This window comes from Lissotriton helveticus, chromosome 3_1, assembly GCF_964261635.1.
Source record: "Lissotriton helveticus chromosome 3_1, aLisHel1.1, whole genome shotgun sequence".
Classification (NCBI taxonomy): domain Eukaryota; kingdom Metazoa; phylum Chordata; class Amphibia; order Caudata; family Salamandridae; genus Lissotriton; species Lissotriton helveticus.
In genome coordinates this window covers 1,549,687,600-1,549,709,820 of record NC_136061.1, presented here as the reverse complement: position 1 = coordinate 1,549,709,820, position 22,221 = coordinate 1,549,687,600, and the positions used below count along the sequence as shown (strand labels likewise).

The 22,221-nt window shown below is 41.3% G+C and overlaps 1 protein-coding gene across 1 annotated transcript in view; it reads left to right on the top strand.

Moving 5' to 3' along the window:
• The window catches only part of BCO2 (beta-carotene oxygenase 2), a 611,133-nt gene that overhangs the window by 409,330 nt on the left and 179,582 nt on the right, over positions 1–22,221 (top strand). The window contains exon 6 of the mRNA XM_078683947.1: positions 8,148–8,276. Coding sequence (XP_078540073.1) covers positions 8,148–8,276 — 129 coding nt within the window. The remainder of the gene's footprint in view (positions 1–8,147; positions 8,277–22,221) is intronic.

Sequence of the window (22,221 nt, the reverse complement as noted above, 5' to 3'; positions counted from 1 at the left end):
GAATTGGAGTATGGCCAATAATAACAAGACAGGCACGGCAAGAGGGAAAAACCCTCCCTTTACATAAACATATACTGGAAGCCAGTGTTCAAGGTCAAAAAACACATTCTCTGTAATTCAAAACATATCTGTACCCAGGCCAGAACCATTATTCTCTAATTTCACTGAAGCCAATTTAAAACGTGGTAAAAAGCATTCTAAAATCAGTAATTAATAAGGACATATTTTCTGTAACTAAGTGACATGCTAGCACTTTAAAATAATTCTGTACTGCTACTTAAAAGCTCCACTTTCTAATAAACACTTTTGTCTAACTAATTCAGCTAGAAGGCAAGACATTTGAAACATGGGCATTTGTTAAGCAGGCAAATTAACACACAAATATGGGACAATGTGCTTCTGCACACAAGGCTATGCATTTTGCATTTGAGAAAAAGAAACGAATTATCATGGACTGTTGGGTTGGGACTGTTCTCTGCATACATCAATTGAAGTGTCTCCACTAAATGTTTATCTGTAACCATCTGTGTAAGCATTGCAGCCTAACTGACCTCTGAATCAGTCATAATAAATCCTATTTTCCAAGTCTTGTTTAATGAACACTGCTTTTACCGTGCAAGATTATACCTTTCTGTCAGCAGCCTGTCAAAGTACATAGGTGAGCCTTGAAACTAAATGCAAATTAAACTAATGTAGGGGACACATAGCAATGCATTAAGATGGTAGTGTATTATAGCTATCAAAAAGGGCCACGTTCATTAATTTACAAATAGCCACTTTCCTGAGTGAGTGGGATAACTGTCACACGCTATTCTAAAGGGCAGCTTGCATTGGGAAAAATATTCTGTAGAAACATTCCTATTTAAAAAAAAACACACGGTTGCAGTACACTAATTAAAAGCACATTCTCTAATGGGTCTATTCTATATTTTCTTCTCAACCGTGAAAAACATTAAAGCACTCTCCGTGTAAAAACCCTTATCTCAATAAGACTGGTTTATTTACAACTACCGACCTCTGAGTTAAACACAATAAAATCGAGTGTTCCAAGGCAAACCCTTTACAAATACACTTCTTTACTCTCCATGCAAGTTTTTACCATTCAATCTGCAAGCTGACAAAGCACATAGGCAGACCCAGAATGAAAAGTCAAAGAAACCTTTATCTCAATTTTCAGAAATACGCCCATTGGATAACATGGCAAATCGCACCTCCACACAAAACATGCCTTTTCCACCACTTCCACAGCTCGGATCCTTTTCAAATTTGGAATCACAGTAGTCCAAGCTATTCCCTAAATCCTCACCAAAAAGCAACCAAATCCCTCTACTGGAACGGGTACGAATTTCCGCTCAAAAACACGCCCCCACAAACACCACAAAAACGCCAAAATCCCTCAACACTTTGTTAAACAGCATGTTAAAACAAATTCTGCCTTCTCAATACAAGATATTAACTCTTTGGCAGCTGAAGCACAATCATTCCCCAATGACTGCAGTACATGGGAAAGTCATGAACTCATCTCTCCACGTTATCACATAACACGTACGCACATCTTCAAAACGTTTTCTCTAAGCACTTGAAAGAGATCCAGCTCTCTCCTGACTAACGTAATGATAACAAGCTCTGCACAAAACATAACCACATGGCGCTATTCACAAGCCATATTTACAAGAAACTCAACATGTCACAAAAATGACACGCTATTCACAAGGCATATGTACAAGGCGCTATTTACAAGGAACTCCACAGTAAACTTATAGCTCCAACTCTAACTCTAGCTAGCTCTTCTGAGAGGACGTGATTCTTTTTCTTTGGCTTTTTCCTCTGCTAGTTTATTTCTCTCTACTTTGTTGAATTCTTTCTCTGTTCTCCTATGTGACTCTTTGCGCCATAACTCAATAGCGTCTTTCTGAGAGGGTCTTGACTTCTTTTATACATATCATGATCAGGTGTATCTCTTGGCGGGATGTTAACTGACTCTTCTAGTATACCTTTCCTGATCCCTATCTGACGTAATTTTAAAAACAGTGGCATGTTTGAAATCAATACAATGAAAACAAAATACACAAGAATAGACTGAAACAATCAACAATCATTCATACAAGAAACATTATAACACTAAAACAGACACAGTCTAACCTGATACATGGAATAAAACATGTACTTGAAAACAATAAACTTTGTGCACTGGAATACAGTACAACCATACCGGTCCCAAAAAATGAGACACGTCTTTACCGGGCCCACGTTTAACCGTGGACCCGTCTTGACCGTTCTCATTTAAAATGAGCCCGTCTTGAAACTTGATGCATTCCCCATAGTGGTACTCACCGGGAAAGCAGAACTTGAAACTTGAAGGCCTCGGAAACTTGACTTGACTACGCTTGCGCCTTGGAACAGGTGGACCTCTGGAGACCTCGGACCTTGCTCTCTCACGGGCTGGGCTCTGGTTGAGACGATCCGCGTTCCTCACCGCCTCGCATGGATGCCTGGTCGCAGTCCGTCCTCCTCCTGGGCCTGAGGGAGTAGCGGGAAATCCCGATGGCGTGCGCACTTTGAAGTCCGTCACGGCTGTAGAAGGGGGCAAAGACTAGACCCACAACTCCGGCGAGTGAGGAAAGGGATATGTGCCTATTCGGGCGCCAAATTATGTGGTAAATAAAGTATTACCCTGGCAGAATTTCTAGGCATTAACAAAGTATCATGCATCAAATGAGAGACAGGATCCGTGGTGTCCAAGTTAAATGGGCTTTATTCCAATAACTCGAGTCAAAGGGAGAATCAATTCCATCACCACAGAGGTTCAGGAAGGGTCATCTAACAATTATTTTCTGAACATGGGTTATATACATTTTATCTTGTACATAGGACGTAGGAAGGAACGCTCGAGGCAGAGCAGAGAAAGAAAGAGATAAGAACATGTGGGTGTACACTTTGATGAGTCATAGGTAGGTGATAGGTAGGTGTCATAGGTGGGTGGGTACTTAGAGGAGGAGTTTGGATAGCTAGCTGGAACTATGCCCTAATTGTGCAACTTTGAGCATGACGTGCAATTGACGTGTAACTGGGAGGAAGCTGACTTTCAACCTAGTAGAGAGATCTCTTGTGTCAAGGCGACCAGCACATCTAGTACAACTGATATCTAGAGTCAGGGGATGTATTATCTGATTATTCGTTCATTGCATGAGGGCTGTGAGCTCTTCTATGGATGCATGCACTGTGATTCACTTAAATAGAGACAGAATGGCTGGGCCCTATCTATGCAGATGGGTTCTGTGTACCTACTTCACCAGACTGTAATGTGATTCTGTAAAGCAACAGATAACTGTTATTCATAATACTGTCTTGGCAGGCCTCTTGCTGGGCTTCTTGCGGCTTTCAGTGTGTCAGGAGTCATGAAATGCAAATACATGGGCCTTATGCTACCTTAACGTTTGGGAGACTTTGATGACTGGCATTTCTAATGCAGGACATGAATGCAGAGGCCTAGTGATTCAGGCCACTACAAGGAAATATGCATGGATGACATGCACACACATGTAACATAGGGTATACGTAGGGGGCATCTTGGTCAGGCAAAATTTCATTTTCCTCACTATCATTTATTAGCCCTGTATGTTTTCTATTTTCAAATACGCCAAATATTGCGGTAGGCTATGCAGTTCATTTGGGTCATTCCTTACCCACAGATTGCTCTCTTAGAGATATGTATAAATTATATTGCACACTCCACTCGAATCATTTCCCCTTCCTTTTGAGTTCGATGCAATCCGCATCACGCCTCCATCACAGTACGGTCCCCCTCCTGTCACCCGATGGTATCCACACAGAGGACTACTCCCTCTTCAGCCATTCATCTAGCAGCCCTCAGGTAGCCGAGAGGTTTGTACACCGACGAGTGTAGCAATAACCGAGGTGCGATTCGGCTATTATCACTTGATGACTTTTTTATTAATTTTTTCCTTATTCTTCATTTACATTCCTATTTGTGTAGGGAATCCTTATCCTCCTAATTTTACATTGGCCTATATTTGATAAACGATTCGTTTTTTTACGAGCAGTCAGGTACTCGTCCCGTACCGCGCTGTATATTAATCCTTTCCCTCACAAACAATGCAGGGATTCTTCCTGTAGCGGGCCATGCCCACCGACACGCCCCGCCGCCCCTTTCCATGCCCACCACAACGAGGACGCCACACGAGGGGCATCCTCGTCCTTATCTTCTTGACAATGAAGATCCAGCTTCCTGACTTTTCAGCCGATATAACACAGAATCGCATGACGGTCTGCGTGGCAGTATTCAATGCACAATCAGTAAGAATTGCTAAATTGGAAGTGCTATTAACAAAAGGAAAATCTCCCTTTCAACCACTTCCCTTACAATTTGCCTTGTTTATTTTTTAGGTTTATTTTTGCAGATAACTAATTGTTGTGCTATCTTCTGGCATACAAGATCCCTTCACCTTGGAAGAGACCCCATTACAGATGGTCCTCCCCAATTAAGGTGAGCCATGCTTGGCCCTCATACTAGCTTGGGCCACACAAAAGCTAATTTCTCACTAAGATTGTAGCCATGACTCTATTTAATTTATTTCACTTTCCTAGGGGATTGCTGCCCCAACCAATCATAAACAGGATATTGCTCCACTGTGATCCATCACCTTTTCTACCTTGAGTGGCCCTTCCATCACAGACTGGGCCTACATTCCTCAAATTAAACACCCCTTTTTCACCTTCTTCCCCAGACCCCAGGCATCTCAGTCCTGATGAGACGCTAATTATTATTCAAAGGGTCGAAACGCCATCCACAAATGTACAAAGACAGATTGTTTCCTTGAACTGTGATACAATGATTAATTTACTGTTGCCCACATGCATCATTGAGAATTGCATTTGCAAACGGTGCGAATCGCAATTTTCTGCCGTTTGCGAATGCAATTCTCAAATTTTAGATGCATCATGGTTTTCGCAATTTTAGGAATCGCAACCATGTTGTGATTTCTAAAATTGCATTTGCATTTAAGAAATCGCAATTTGAGATTTCTTAAATGCAATGCATGATAATTTTTTAAATTGCGAATTCGCAAATTGGAAGGGGTAAATTAGCATGAAGTTGAACTTCATGCTAATTTACCGAAAACTTTCAAACATGCACAAGTTACACATTTGAAAGTTTTAGTTTACACACACACATGTCCTTGGGGCATGTGTGTGTGTAAATTGCATTTAAAGTTAAATTTCAGGGGTGCAGGGAGGGGTTCTGTGGACCCCCCCGCACCCTTAAAATTGCATTCACATTTTGCGAATTCGCAAATTGAAAATCGCAAAATGTGAATGCCTTCCCATTCATTCCTATGGGCCTTTTGGCCCATAGGAATCAATGGAAAGCTTCTCCTTAATTGCGATTCGCAAATTGTGAATCGCAATTAAAGAAAAATAAGGAATCGCAAAAAAAGTTGAAATTTTTTCATGCATTGCCGTTTGCGATTTCTAAATTGTGATTCCTTAATTTTCGCAATTTAGGAATCGCAAACGGAAACGTTGATGCAGGTACCCATGTGTCTCTAATTTTATTGAATGAAAAGAACAGCTGTCTTTTGGAGTAAATCAATCAATATACTGTGTATGTTCCCATTTGCACCTTATCTACTCGTATTCAAATTCGGTTTTGGTTTGTCTGTTCACCTGGGGTATACTTACTCTCCCTATTATCCTTTAAAAACCACTCACATCTGTATGTCTTAACTATTATTCCTTGTTCAAATAAACTCGTTTCGGCTGAACCACATGTGTTAAAATATATTGGCTGCTCTGGGATCTTCTTTTTCCTGTCTACTCTATTCAAGAGTAGTATCGATGTAATTTCAAAAAGCTGTTTAATAGATTGATTCTGCACAGAAAAGTCAGTGTACAAATACTTGTGAATGAATTTACAACAGTTATTCTGTTCACATGAATGTTTTTTCCTTTTTCTTTTATCAAGCTCTAAGTTGTTGATCTCAGTGCTGGGACACTCTTCTGAGCATCTGCCGCGCTTTAAAAATACTATTGCATCATTTTCCATTTAACTACACAACGACAAAGCCTGACTCTGGAAACCTTTAGCACACAATGTGCAGGATATCGATTGTCGCCGACAATTGTCCCTGAACTTAAGTGTTTATGTCTCTATGGCCTGTCCTACCCTTCTTTCTCTCTTTCTCACACAATCTTTCTATTCCTCTGTCTGGAGTTCATTCACCACTTTGTGCACAAACTACCTATCCCTCTCTATCTTCCTATCTATTCTGTGCAGCTCTCACCCCTATCTATTCACAATGCCACACAATTCCACTATACAAATACACTACACACCACCCAATTCCACAACTAAAAATTCCAATTCAACCCACATAATTCCACTCCAAACAACATACATCCAAACCAAGAGACTTGGGTAAAAGACATTGTCATTTACAAATACAATAGCTCTAACTTGCAAATGCGAGACCGATTGCATTGCAAATGCTTTTTTCCCTGTTATGTGCAGTGGGTCAGCACCAAGTAGGCTAGCCATCATCTTTATCAATTGACCTTTCGTCCTCAATTGTGAATCCTGTGTGCTTTAGAGCTTGTAAGGCACTTGGTTTATTGACACCCTGGAATTTGTGTATCTTCTTGGTGCCGTTGTACGAACACACAAGCTTTGAGACAATGCCCCTTTCTTTACTAAGATACCTCAGGCACTGCATTATGCACAGCCTATGTGGTTTCCTTCTTTTGAGTTATACAGATATTTGTAAACCTCTAGGATCGAGAACCTCAACAATTAAATATTACTAAGGAGTTCTCCTTCCTTTGACTTATGATCCTCCTTTATTGATAGGCCATTTGAGAATATTACGTGATGTTATTACTTGCGCCATACGGCATTGAGTTGGTTACATTCTGCATGGCTTCCGAGTTTCGCAAACTCTATGGCCACAATTTACTAATTGTTCCAGATACATTCCTGGGCGCTGCACATTTTGTGCTTTGGTGTCAGGATTATCATTCTTATTGTGAGATTAACAAATCATTATACTGATTTTGTGTTAAAATGATGTATTATGTTTTATATTCTGCTTTCCATGGATTTGATGTATATATGATATATCATTAAAGGTGTTGTGCAACACACACTTTCACACAAGGAAAGAATGAGAGAAACCTATTGACCTTCACACGCTCTCTGGACAAAATCAAACGCACACCCCAAAACGTTTGAAGGCCTGAAAATTGGTGGGTCCTCTATTTAGGACCTAACACAACATCCTACAGCAATATCTGTTCAATATTAGAGGAGACACCTCACCTGCCAGAATCCTGCATCTTAGGTGCCTCCTCTCACTCCGGTAGGTGAATACCACCCGAGTGGGCTCAACCAAACTGGAGATTCTGGGAGCTTGAGATCAAATATTTCTCTGGACAGGTGCCGGGTTCCAGTTAAAAATGACTACGGGTAACCCCCAGATATCTCTCTATTCAACTAGTGCATATTTCATAATTAAAAGAAATAATAATGGTTTCTGCATCCAAAACGTTCTATCGCCTACATGTTTCAGCCAAAGACTGACTGCCCATACGGGTAGCTTGGCTTTCTTCAGGGACTAATGACGCCCTGCCTACTTATCCCTTACACTAAAAGAGTGTCACGAACAAGGAGGCTTAACAGAACGTGTAGGTAAATAAAACAATAAGTTAATCGATTTTTTTAGCTCATTGTGGTTTTTTTTAAACTATGGATCTCCTATGTGATCGACACAACACACAACCATGTACACAAGTACTTACACTTTCTTGACAATGCAGTAATAGTGGTGCACCACCTAGACCTGCCAAACCTCTGTCTTGGACTGCTCACTCACTTCTACCAGAGAGTCAAGGACTTTTGTGGAGGGAGTGACTTGTTTGTTAGAGGTCCTATTTAAAACAGCCCAGTAGTCTGTCTAATTACTAACCCAGTGAACCACGCCTGACAGCCATTTTGTCTGGAGCTCTGACCAGCCTTGCATCGGAGATGAGTACTTGCAGATTTTTATGTGATTGTAGATATCATACTTGCTATGCCATCCTGCAACCTGTCTGTGCTCTTTGTGCTAAACTAAAACAATTTCTTTCCTTAGGCTCAAGTTACAACATTATCCGAGTTCCCCCACGGAAGTTGGACCCCAGCGATACCCTTGACGGGGCACAAATAGTTTGCTCCATTGCACCAAAAGAAAAGATGAGACCTTCCTACTATCACAGCTTTGGTAAATAAAAAATCTATTCCCACATGATTTTTGCTATAGTGTATGCTCTCTTACTGGACATAGGCCCAGATGCATGAAGCTAAAAACCGCTCGCAAAGGGGCAGATTCTCAGAATCTGCCCCTTTGCGACCGGTATTTTTGCATTTGGGGTGCATCATCCCAAATGCAAAAATCGCAAATTGAAAATTCGCTAAATTGCGATTACTTGCATTTAAGGAATCTCAAATTGAGATTCCTTAAATGCAATGCATTAAAGTTTTAAAAAATAGCGATATCGCTAATAGGGCTCGGAAATTACCATGAAGTACAACTTCATGGTAATTTGCAAAAACTTTGAAAAATGCATAAAGTGCATTTTTCAAAGTTTCATATTGCGCACACACATGCCCTAAGGGCATGTGTGTGTGCAACATATGTGCACAGATCAATTTCAGGGGTGCAACAGGGTGTCCTTTGGACACCCCTGCACCCTTAAAATCGCATTCTCATTTTGCGAGTTGCTAATTGCGATTCGCATATTGAAAATTCTTCCCATTCATTCCTATGGGCCTCTAGGCCCATAGGAATGAATGGGGAGGTATTCCTTAATTGCGACTCGCAATTTGCGAATCGCAATTAAGGATTTTTAAGAAATCGCTATTTTTAAAGTGATTTCTTCTTGCACACCATTTTGTTATTCCTTATTAGCGATTCCTTATTTTTCGCTAATAAGGAATCGCAAAATGGATGCTTGATGCATCTGGGGGTTAAGCAGCAAGGTTGTTTTGCAGAAATATTGATAACTCTTAAATAACATAATGTGCTTTATTTTGTTTTTTTACTTTATTGTCATTTTGAACCCAAAATATTTAATATGATCTTGAACTCAGTTGCCATGTATCATTAATAACACAGTGTTTAAGCAGAAAAATAATAGATTGAACTCTTAGGGGTTTATTTATGAGAGCCCTGTGTCACTTTTGCACCACATAAAGTGGCACATGCGTGATGCAGTGCTCTCATAAACATTGGTGAAGCCACGCAAAGCCACCCTGCGTGGCTTTGAGTAGCCTCATCAACCATGAGTAAGGCGGTGCTGCGCATATCGCTGCATCGCCTTACTCTGCGCGCGAGAGGTTTTTCATGGGTGGTGCGGTGGGTTGCCAGCTTTTCCTCCGTTCACTTTGTGAATCACACCCTTATGCGGTGTTCACTTGTTGTTTACTGCATAGACAAAGTTTAACGTTTTAGAGGCTGGTGCAAAACCTTTGGTGAAGCTATGTTTAAAGTGTGTGCAGATAATGTTGTAAGTGAACATGAATTACAGATTCTGATCCATAATCTGCAGAACTCTAGAGATTACAGATGTGGACAGTATGCAGGTTCTGAGGTTATGCCTTTAGAGTTATGCTTCCCAAGATTCGTGTTTGTGGGAGAAGGACGGGTTGGCATTCGGGAGGTTGGTACACATCCACAAATGTATAGCTTTATGACTAGTAGCAAACCTTTGAAATGGATTTTCACACCCAATTTTCAGTGCCAAATAAAGATGTAGCAAGAATGACCTATAGGTGCAAAAAACATAAACACCCTCACATATTTTGAGGGGGTAAAGATTTCTCCACTTGAAACCATTTTGATAAATTTTTGACAAAGAGATGAAAAATAAGGCTCATCTCTTTATCATAAAACTGTATAGGATATGAAGGATCCATACATAAAAGTGATAGGGGTTAATTAGAAACCATAGTGGTCAACTGAAAGGCATGGGGAATATTTAAACCAAACGCAGTTTGGGGGTGTTACAGAAATTGGAATATTCAGATAATACGTTTATGTCAATTAGTAGTAGTAGGCAGCTAAAGGATTTGGATTAACAAGTCTGTGGCGAATATCATTCCTGTGGGTCTCCATGATGTGCCCCATTTTATAGACCATTTACTTATAAAACAATATCAGTTTCTAATTCAAATGACATTGAGATAAAACACATATTGCAAACAACTTAACATCTTGTTCGAATGCTCTTCGTTGACAGAGGTCAAGAATTTATGGCCACGTTCTCCTGCTAGTTGGATTTGTTTACAGACCTGTTAATCACAGACTTGTTAATCGCAGACTAAGACATTGAATGCATTAACCACTGTGCAAGATGTGTGTACATTATGCTGGGTGTTACATAACTAAGGGGCAGATGTATCAACATCGAGATTTGCGAGTCTCAAATAGCGATTTTTTAGAAATCACTATTTGAGATTTGCAAATTGGTATGTACGTAGAAAATCGCATTTTTTTGCGATTTCTTAAAATTCCTTAATTGCGATTTGCAAATTGCGAATCGCAATTAAGGAATAATTTCCCATTCATTTCTATGGGCCAGGAGGCCCATCGTAATGAATGTGAAGTTATTCTCAATTTGCGATTCGAGAATAATTTCAAGGGTGCAAGGGTGTCATAAAGACACCCTGATGCACCCCTAAAATTCACGTGTTGGCATGGCACCTTCACAAATGCAAAAACGTGCTTTTGTGAAAGAAATTGCAAATTTGATGGTAATTTGCGATTTCTTAATGAGAAATCGCACGACTTGGGTGCTTCATACATTGCATTTAAGGAATCGCAAAATTTGTGATTCCTTAAATGCAATCGCAAAATAGGAAATCGCAAATTTGCGATCCCTTATTTTGCACTCAAACTTGGTACATACATACATACGAATTTCGGCGTTTGCTAACCCATTTGAGCTTCATACATCTGGCCCTAAATGTGTTAAGGTCTCTTTACGAATTGTATGGAATTCAGAGGGGAAGATACCAACAAAGGAGAATGAAACATATAATAAATCACACTATTTTACATAAGCAGTGGGGTAGCTAGGCATTATGCCGCCTGTGGCGGCCCCTTCATTTTCCACCCACGGCGGCCGCAGGTAAAAGGTGGTTGGGGGGTGGACGGGATATCAATGCCCCCAAAACTCGTGGTGCCCGGAGAGGACCACCCACCCCCTTGCTACGCCACTGTACATAAGCACATAAGCGTTAGAAAAAACATTAAACATTCTCTAAGTGCCCCCCGTAGATGCTAACTTACCTGTGAAGGGGGAAGGAAACTAAGCGAAAAGTATCAGATAAAGTAACTCTGTAAAGAAAGGCCTCTCTTTTTGCAGTATCAACCCATATTTTGGACTGATGCTGCTAGTTTTTCGAACGCGAAGGTGAACTGAGACCTGCTAAACAGACCTCAGTGCCATTGGTCTGACCCTTAATAAATATATGTCTGGATGGTTCATACACAATTGGCATAAGTTAACTAGTCTCAAGTATATGGTACCAGGGGTACCCATGGGCCTGTAAGTTAAAGTGTCCCTCTTGGATTGCAGCACTTATTTGTCCCAAGTGTGCCAAAGCAACGTGCGACTCCCAGCCCGCCATTGCTTGCTCGTTGAGCACTTTTTGACTGCTAACTTGACTTTGCTATTTAAAGTAGTGGTAAGGCCTATTAAGCCCAAAAGGCAGGTTTGACTATATTTAAAAAGTTGAACATGTGGTTCTTAACTTTACATGTCCGAACAGTAAAACCCTTTATTGTCATTTTTACTGTGGAAAGGCCAGAAACCCTATTGGCGTGTACAGGGGTACATGCTGACAACTCAGCAGGTCTAACTTATGATGGGACCACTAAATACGATATTTCATGGTTCCAAAAGAATTGTTGCATAATCTCGACTTAATGCTCAAATCGAATTCATGTAAATTTTGCACCAAAACAACTTTAGTAAGTAGCAGCTTTGTTACCCAACATCTTCCAGTGACCTTTTACGATTACTGGCCACGGGACAGCCTTCTACCCTCCTGGGGAACGGTGTGAATGACTCGCAGAAAGGAAGACAAAAGGGTCTGTTGTTGGAAGAGGTGTGATGTCTGCTTGGCAGGAAGACTAAACAGGGTGAGAGTCAAAAAGGTAAGCTTCAATGGGGAAGCAGCCTTTGAAGCGTAAACGGCGAATACTCATTAGAGGAGCTGCTCTTTTTTGTAACCTGCACACGTCACTTTTTCCTCCTGTAATGCACAGTTTGCTACCTCTTGTATTTTGTTTGCTCACGATTGTCACTTTTGCCTCATGTAATGTAACTTTTGCTTTTGTAATTTGTTCACTTGTAATGTTCTCATTTTTTAGTTCTGTTCCTATTGTGAAGCGCTCTGACACCTTCGGGTAAAGTCCGCGCTATATAAAAACGCATAAATAAATAAATAAATACATTCTTGCTGGCATCGGGGACGGAGAGGGGGAAGCCGTGACCAAACTGTTTTTCTGTGTTTAGTCACTGGGTAGCCACACATCTCAGATGGACTAGAGAGCTCCACACACAAATAGAAGCGTTCAGCCATGTTTTGAGCGGGCAGAATAATGCATTCTGGGCTAGTTGAATTTCACACTTTACAGGAAACCATCACTAGGCAGGAGGGGACCTGGTATCCCTTTGGCTAGTAGTCACTGCATGCTCCGAGGGCACAACTGGACATAAACGTGATCCCCTCGGCACCCAGACCTCAGATCACGTCTCTGTTGAAGAGAAGACTGAAGAAGCACTGCCCTGCTGATATTAAAACCTCTCCCTTTCTTGGAGAACAAAGCTATGTACCATGGTCAGTCAGCAATTATCCTTTAAATCCTTCACTGTCAAAAGTGACCAATATATTTCACAGCGTGTAATAGCTCCCTCTGCACTTCACACATTTCCTCTGACAACGCTGCAGCTGGAATGCTTGCAGGAACCCACTGAACTCTGAGAACGAATCGCTACTGTATGATATCAACTGCAAGTTTAGAGATCCCCTTGTGGCAGTACTTTGTATTAGGTTGCTTTGAAGTCTATAAGGTTTAAACGATTTACCTTCACTGGTCCCTTCACTGTTAAGTTAATTTAGTGAGTTTGTTTAAAGGTTCCAATATTGTCATTTGTTTGCAAGTTGATGTTTGGTATTTGCTGAAGATGAAGGTATGTGGTGTAATGGAATGACACTTAGCTATAAAGGAATATCGCTGTGTGAGGATTCTCTTATAGATCGTTGAGTTAGGTGTTTGACTGGAGGATTCTGCTTGCCAGTTCGAGCACTGGCTGTGGATGGGTGTCTCAGAATAAACTAGATGCCAAGCCTCGTCAAGATGTCTTTAGGTACTCCGAGGGGAACGCCTTCACACTGATGGCGATTGTGCCCTCTGGCTTTGAGGACACTCAATGTAAGGATTTGGTGTTTGAAGTCATTAGAGTAAGCAAATAAGTAATCAAGAGACTGTAATGTCGCTGGGCTGTAGAACAAGATGATGTTTTGTGCACAAGGTCAGCATTGGCAATCATGTCAAAGATGCGGCATTTTAAAGACTTTTTATCAATTTTGTGAAGGTTATATTGTTACCCAAAATTTCATGAATGAAACGCAGGTTATGCAATTTGCATTCGAACAATAAGATTTCTAATGAGGCAGACACCTCTAACGTTGTGGTCCTAGATTCTATAGCATGTTTAAGAAGGAGGAATGCATGGAGTAAGGTTTATATTACAACAGAAAACGAGGAAGGTGTTTAGCCCAGGCAATCCCAGGCAATGAAAAAGGGATAAGGGGGCATATTACCAACAAGTAGCGATAATTATCGCTAAATAGGCTTGGCGACGATTTTTTTTTACCACTGCCTATCGCTGGATATGTTAGCGGAGAAAACATGCTATTAGCAACGTTTTTCTCCATTGTGATAAAATATCCAGCAATAGCGGCGAAATGCGTGAATATCGCTGGGAATACAGCGATATTCACGCATTAGCGACGAAGTGCTCTTAGCCATGTTATCCACCTCCCATTGGATAACATGGCTAAGAACTGGTCTGGGCAGGTGTTAGTATTTGGAGATATTCGCGCTTAGCGCGAATATTTACATCGCTACGCCTGCCTTACTAATAGGCGATAGCGACGTTAGCGACTGCTTTCAGTCGCTAACTGGTTGGGTACGCCCACTTTGCATGTCATTAGCGATAAACCCCAAACCGCTCGCTATCGCCTAAAAACTGTCGCTAACATCAGTTAGCGACAGCTTGCTAATAGGGCGATAGAATTATCGCCGCTTAGCGGCTGAAAACGGCCACTAAAGCAGCGATAATTGCCTATCGCCCTGCTTGATAATATGCCCCTCGATGTTCAGTAACTAGTTTTTCAGAATGTCCGAGACCCTTTTAGAAACCGACATTGGGCTCTGTTTTCTCCGTTTTCGGAAGCCTGCCTCATGCTAAGCTATTAAGTAACACTATGAAAAAATAGGACTTGTCTTTCCTCCTTTTGGGAGATTTTTAATTACTGCTGAGTTTGGGTAGAAGCTGTCTGAGGGTCATCGGTGTTGAAGCAGTAAGCTTTTAATCTTTAAACGGGCTACTAAAGTCAGCTTAACTAGCCTGTTAGAGATGAGCACGCTTGACAGAGGATATTTAGCGATGTGGGCGTGGTGGAACAGATTTGTAAAAAGAGGAAAACTTTTGATTTTTTGTCTGTCAATAGTTAATTTGAAGCAGTCAATTTTACAGTTGATCAGAATTGTGAACTCTGCAGAACTTTTGCTAGAGGTATTAGACACATTTACATGTGTAGTCATTAGGACACGTTTTGATTTGAAGTAATTATCTTGTACTCATTCTGTTTACCAGGAAATCAAATGGAGGATTTTCATTTAGTTACTGTCATACAGCTTCAACCTCTCAGTAGGAGTTGTGCCTTTATTTTATTTTTTTCCTCATTTGACTTATTTGCTCCGATCTGACCTCCAAGCCCTTCCTCTACCAAAGTGATCTGCCCTTGAGGAATACTAGGATTCTCAGCTAGGGAAGAGGGTTCCCACTTTTAAGGGTTAAAAGTATCCGCCATCATGTCATGACCCTAAACAGTTGTAATCATTGGACCAACTCAAGTGCCCAATACATTCGGGGTGCCTCCTCTGTGCCCTTGGGGTTAGGCTTTGTCTCCCACTTCCGGCGACTGCCCAAAAATAATTAGTTCCGGGCTTACCTCCAGGTGGGTATGAAATATGGCATTCAGAACCTTACTGCCCTCTCCTCAAAACTCCTAAATACTAGGGCAGAGTATGAACATATGAAAGTCATCAGCGTTCCGTAGATCGCAATTCTTGCAGCATGCCTCTACTGACCCCTCAGTTTTTGGTGACCAGAAAGCTCTGTGGAGGAAAAATAGATGATTTCTTCTAAGATATGCAGGCTTAACCTCGAATACGAAAATATACTTGCCATAGCTGGTTAATCCTTGTATTACGCAGAAATTATCTCCACAAGGAAGTGGCCAAACCCAAGTCTCCATCTTAGATGTTCAAAATGAGCACATGCAAAGCCGCCGCCTCCTTCTTCCGATGGGGCCTGCTAATTAAAAGCTCCTCCAACAAATTGCCCGAGGAGGCTTGATCCCAGAGTTTGTCAAGCTCCCCACCTACACCTACTATACAACTCAGCGGCTATCTGTTTAGCTTCTGGGGTTGCCCCTTCGTCTGCCACCCACTAGCCACCTTCCTACCTTGAACTATGCAGACTTGGATTCCCCCTTCTTCCTCCACCTTTGTCACTGGAAAAACTGCCTTCCTCGTGCTCTCAGCACAACCCTGGAAGTGAGCCTATAAGCCTTCTTCACTTCCTTGTTCGCCATATTCCAGCGCTTTTCCTCTACCGCTCATGGCACCTCCCGTTGTGCTCCCTCTCTTCACCACCATTGATGTTCCAGTTCTTCCCAGCCACACAGCTACTCTGCGGGCCATAGTGGAAAGATACAATTTTGGGAGGCACAAGTAAGCAGACCATGAAACGGCAGAGGAGCATGTCACGTCAAGGATGAACTTCCACTCAGTGTTTGCCATGAAGGTTGAGCATATGGTGAAGTAAATGAGTGAGTTCAAGAAGAAAGAGAACACGCTTGAGGAGTCACGGTTGTGAAAGAGTAAAGAAAGAAGGGACATTAGAGTAAGTTCAAAGGTCATGTTTCGGGGTGTGGCATGACAGGTCACATGTTCAGTAGCAAAGTCTGTCCTGCAGTCATATGTAATAAATGTTCAAAAATAGGGGCATTGTGCAAGATGTTGCAAAGGGGGGTGGACTCCAAGGTAAAAACCTCATGAGGTCAAAGACGTGTGTGAGGAGGGCTTACTACAGATGGAGAGTACAAGAAAAGCATGTGATATCATGAGGATTGACTCATCTTTAATGACAAGAAGGTGTCTATGATGTTAAACTCAAATCATTGCTCTACGTTATTGATTATTTTGGAGAATATATTTAAAAGTCTGTGACTTTTCAGCCCGTGGATGTGACACCTGAGGATTGAAGAGGACAGCCTATAAACTAAATGATGTAGGTGTTTGTTTTCAAACAGTAGTCTACAGGATCAAATAAAAATAATGGATAGGTGTTGGGATGAATTTCAGTCTCGGCTTTCTAATGTCTTCAGTGACTGATTGAGTTTCTATAAGGTTATGCACATCACATATGCTTACATCAAGGTACCACATACATTTTGCCTAAAGTCAGAAGATTACCTAGCTCGGTACATGATGGGGTTCAGATGAAATTTGAAGAATGTTGTAAATCTGAGGTGAATGAGCCGGTAGAAGCGACTGAGTGGTTGGTGGCTGCTGTTGTGGCAAAAATGCCAATGGAGACATACCTTTAGGAGGTGATATTTGAGGTTGTATGACAGAACCCTGCATGCCATAACTACACGTGCCTTAACGTCGTTGCCACGCGTTCCGTTAGCACGCAAGTCATTACAACGACTTGCCTTAGGGAAGTGTTATATTATAATTAACTGTTCCAACTACAATTTGTGTGTCAGTAGGGAAGGTGCTGGACTTAAAATACAACACCAGTCCAACACTGTTTCCCTAAAGCAAGTCATTGTAACGACTAGCGTGCTAAAGGTACGCGTGGTACCGTCGCAGTCCTTGTCATGCCCGCGTTGTAAAGGCACTGTGTGGTTCCGACAGTGTGGTAAATTATGTTTCACTGTTTTTGATCAATTTCCTTTACTAACCATCACTGAGAGGTTCATGATGTCGGGTGGAGAGAAGCATTTTACCGCACTTGACTTGGCCTCAGCCTAGCACCAGATAAAGTTGCATGAACATTCACAAGGGCTCTGTGCCTTCCTGTGGGGGCATGCAAGTTCAGACACATGCCTTTTGGATTGGTCACTGTAGTCGTAGTATTTCAAAGGGTGATGTCTTCTCCCTTAGGTAAACTCCAAGGGGTGTTATTTAATCAATATAATGTTTTTGTGTTTGGCGCATTTTGGGAAGATCACAATTTATGAGTAGAAGCGATGTTAATGTTTTTTGAAGAACATGGTCTCATGTTAAGTGCAAGTAAATGTTATTGTGGCCTTGAAGAGTTGTCTTATTTGAGGCATGAAACCAACAGTGAAAGGATGCATCCTAAGAAGCAATTGGTGGATATGATTAAGTGTCTTGAGCAACCACTGAATAAAGAGACACTTCTCCCCTTCCAAGGAATGGTGGATTACTAAGCAGATTTACATTTCGTAAAGATGTTTTATCAAAATCTTTGGCCACTTAGGGCTAGGGTGAAAGCTTTCACCCTAGAAGGAGAATGTGTATTGGTCATTTTTGATAGCTGCATGGGACATTATGTTACAAATTGTGGATGGAGAGGAAAGAGCCATTGCTTTTGCCTTGCTTAGCTTAATAGGGGCAGAAATAAATTAGTCAGTTATTGACAAGGAGGCACATAAAAGATTTAAGCTGTTCATGTGGTGTGAACCTTTTAAAGTTTTAACAGATCACAACCCTCTGAGTGGAATTTTCAAAACAATGGGTGATACGTTTATAGGAATTCACTTTTGATATTGAATATTTGCTGGATGTGTCCAACTCTGTGGCTATTGTTTATCCAGATTGGTGCCTGGAGGAACTGTTTTAACCTAGTCAGAGGAGGTGGAAGATGACATCTGGATATGTGTCTGTGCAGTTACCTATGACACCATTTTGGAAAGGGAGTGCGAGCTGATGAAGCTTGATGATCCAGTACTCTCTGAATTTAACAGAAATTTAACCTGGGTCAAGAACAGAAGAGGCTTTGAAAGGTGATTTAAGACTACATGGTTTGTTATTAGATGATCTTTCGTTGCAAGAGTATTTGTTGTTCAGAGCAACAGATTAGTTGTCATTTATTCAGGAGTGTTTTTGAGTTGACACATGAAGGTGATCTTATTATTTATTTCTTTATTTTATTTAATGCGACTTTATATAGCGCGAACATTACCCAAAGGTGTCAGAGCACTTTACAAAAGAACCAGTTGCGATACATAAGGACTTTGGATTACATGAGTTACATAAGAGATACAAACAGAGAAAAAATTGCAAATGTACAAGGTGTAAAATCACTCAAAAGAGAGATATAAATAAGAAAGAATTTCACATGTACAAGTTGTAAAGTCACTCAAGGAGAGATACAAACAGATACACACTTTAAAATCACATAGGAATGGTAGTAAGTACAAAGGTTTACAACATATACTAGTGGTTAGAGTTCTATATATACAAATACTAAATTCACACAGGATTACATTTTAACAGCGATTAAGCTTGCACAAATATATAATATATATATTTAAGGCAGTCCAGCAAAAAGAGAAAAACGATGGAGGGTCATCAGGAGGAGTGGGGAGGGAATAAAGAAGGAAACAAAGGTCAAACAAAATGGCGGGTCTGGGTCGTGTGTATAGATGGAGACCATCTCCAAAAATGGCGGGATGCACAAAAGTCACCAAAGTCAAGAATCCAGAAGAGGAACCCAGAGAGCAGGATTCCGTTGAGTAGAGTCAGAGGGGGGATGCAGCCACAAAACCAAAGGTGAACGGTAGGTTGTAAGATGCGTGCACAAGCTCAAGGCCGGGTACACCTATAGCAGAGGTCTGGTGGGGGAGGGTCCGATGCCTGAATCTTCGCTGTTCAGACTCGCTTCCTACCCCGTAGTTGAGGTTTTCACCGTCAGGCTCTGACAGTTTGCAGTACACCCGTGGGGGCTTCCAGCATGATTTTGTGAACCGCTGGCAGTTTTTTCACAGCCAGATGCCGGATATTTGGCGGTCGTGGCGGAGCACTCTCGAGAGCTCTGGAGACGCATCTGCTCACTCTGCCTATCTTGCTTTCAAGATAAAGGAAAGAATCAGTACAGATATTTTGAGACCTACTCGTGATTTGGCAGTGGGAAGATCTGTCAGAGAGTGTTTTAAGTGTTGTGCTAGTGGTAAGGTGCTTCAGGGAAGAGTGCCTCCCATGTGTTTACAAAAGGCAGTGGAGCAACCGTAGCAAGAAGTGGCTTTAAACATAGTAGATCCTTTAAAACGTGAACAGCTCACTCCATATTTGCTGGTTATGGTTGATTTGTATTCACAGTGGCTTATATGTCAAAGGGTGAGTGACATTACCTCTAGTAGCATCATGAAGGTTTTGATGGTCACTTTTAATAGTTAAGGTTTTCTGTGAAAATTGCTGACCGACAATGGTACATAGCTGTGTTCTCCAGAAATGGAGGAGGTTATAAAAATATGTCAGAGAGTGTTTTAAGTGTTGTACTAGTGGTAAGGTGCTTCGGAGAAGAGTGCCTCCCATGTGTTTACAAAAGGAAACATAAGAAATAGGACTTAAATCCTTGGACATAATTTGGGGGTAGTCTGGGGTCGCAGCTGTGACCTCTAGCTTGCTACATGCTACTCCTGTCACTTCCATTGCGACCCCTTGCCTCAGAGGGGGCAAAACAATTGCCTCGTCTGAGGCTAGGGGTTGCAAAGGAAGTGCGTGGAGAAGCAGGGAGCAACCTAGACGTCACAGCTGCTACCACTCCCAAAGGGCGTCCATGCTTAAACCATCTGTAAACGAATGGTGTAGTAGAGAAGTTCAATAGAATCATTAAGAATGGTATTCAACTAACCAATGTTTCCAGTTGTGACTGGAAGGAAGATTTGAGGAATGGAATTGGAGCACATTGCTTCTCTCCTCATCAGACCACGGGTAAAATCCTTTTTGAACTATTTAGGGGATGAAAAAGCCTGATAGCAAATTGGTACCTGGGTAGATGAGATGCAAAAGATGGTGTGCTGATTACTGGAAAGTTCTTTTTTTATAACACTTGTTTATTGAGTTTCAAAAACAGTGTCATTACAGTACATCTTAAGATGATGTACGTAACATATAGAGCTTACACATTAGTCCTGTCTCGTTTCATAACCTAGGAATCGCCCATCCCACAAATTGCAGGTGTCCATCACACCTCCTGCTCCCTTCCCACCCAGTTGGATCTGAATGTATTGTCCCTCATGTGTTCCTCACCCCAGTCCACATGCCCTCCCCCTCCCGAACAGATCAGCAAGATAAAAAGGTACCCCATAATCTCTTCAAAGTTTTGTAAATTATCATTAAGTCGATAGATTACTCTTTCAAAGCCTGCAGTTTTGTACATATCTTCTAACCATTGTTTTTGGGATGTTAAAGAAAAAAATGTCCAACCGTGAGTATGATAAAAGGAGGTGTGTGGGAGATGTAAAGGTGAAGGTGGGAGATCCACTGAAGATAAGGATGGCCACTGAAACTGCAGCAGGGTCTACATACACAAAATATATGAAATACATTTGGTTTTTTCCTCTTTTTACAATGCAGTTAAGATTTGCAATGGAAACATCTGCAATCTTGATTGATTAGTGGTCTGGAGGAGGAATATTGGTGAGAAAGACACAGATGTCGAGAAAAACTGTGGCGAAGTATCCTCGTCAAAAAAGATTGTCAGTGTAGGTTATAGGACATTAAACTTCGGTGCTCCCTCCAGAGTAACTGTGAAATGAGTGCTCAGGAAAAATCCAGATTATTTGTTGCTTCTCTTTAATCCACTATACTTTTTAATGGGTTGCTTAGAAGACAAGCATTTTCAAGGGATTTTCCCTCATTGTTCCTTTCATTTTTAAGCGATTTTAGTTTGGGTACATAGTGGTTCAACTTTTGTCATTGTTTTGTGTGTTGATGTTTACCGTTTGTTGAGGAGGAAGGTGTGTGGTTTATTGGAATGATCATTGGCTATGTAAGAGTGTTGCTGTATGATGATTCTCTTTTAGATATTTCAGTGAGGGCTTAAACTGTGGGGAGTCTGTTTGCCTGTTCGAGCACTGGCTGTGGCTGGGTTGTCACAAGATAAACCAGCTTGCCAAACCTCAATAAGAAAGCATCTCTAAAGTCTTTAGGCCCTGTGAAGGCACACCTTAACACTTCTCTATTGCCATATTCTTAAAGTACACCAGTTCTTTGTGAAGTTGGTCATTCTCAAATAAGATTTCTGCCCCTGCAGTTCTTCTCCAATTGGCCCTGTTCCTTCTCTACTTGCCTCCCTTAAAAGAGAGTGAGGCCTTTATCTCCTCCTTATAATGGATTTCGCTGATCAGGTCCACAATAGGTGTGTATAAATTTGAGACCACATAGACTTTCTTACGACATAAATACAGATTTGACTATGATTTGACTAAGACAGACATACTCGCCACTTTGAGAAAGCCCCAGGCCTGTGTCCCGAGAAGGGGCGAAACATGTGTTGGCTGTTACCTCACTACACCACTTGGTTCAATGTTTGGAACCACTATCTTTTGTTTTAATCAAAATAAATGCAATATTGCACCACTAAAACTTGGATTTTCAAATGCTAGTATAAAAGAGGACAAACACACAAACTCTAACTCAGTGAAACTTAAAGAGTTTGCTATTTCAGCAGGTTTGAGAGCAAAGGGGAAAGTAAATGGAGGAATGCCTTTAACACTTCTGTTAAATCTGATCCATCCATGAAATGATTACAGTGGTCTTTCGTCGTGGTGCTCCTACTTTGCTAAAAAAAAATCTCTTTACATTTCCTGCACTTCTGCATGGCTGC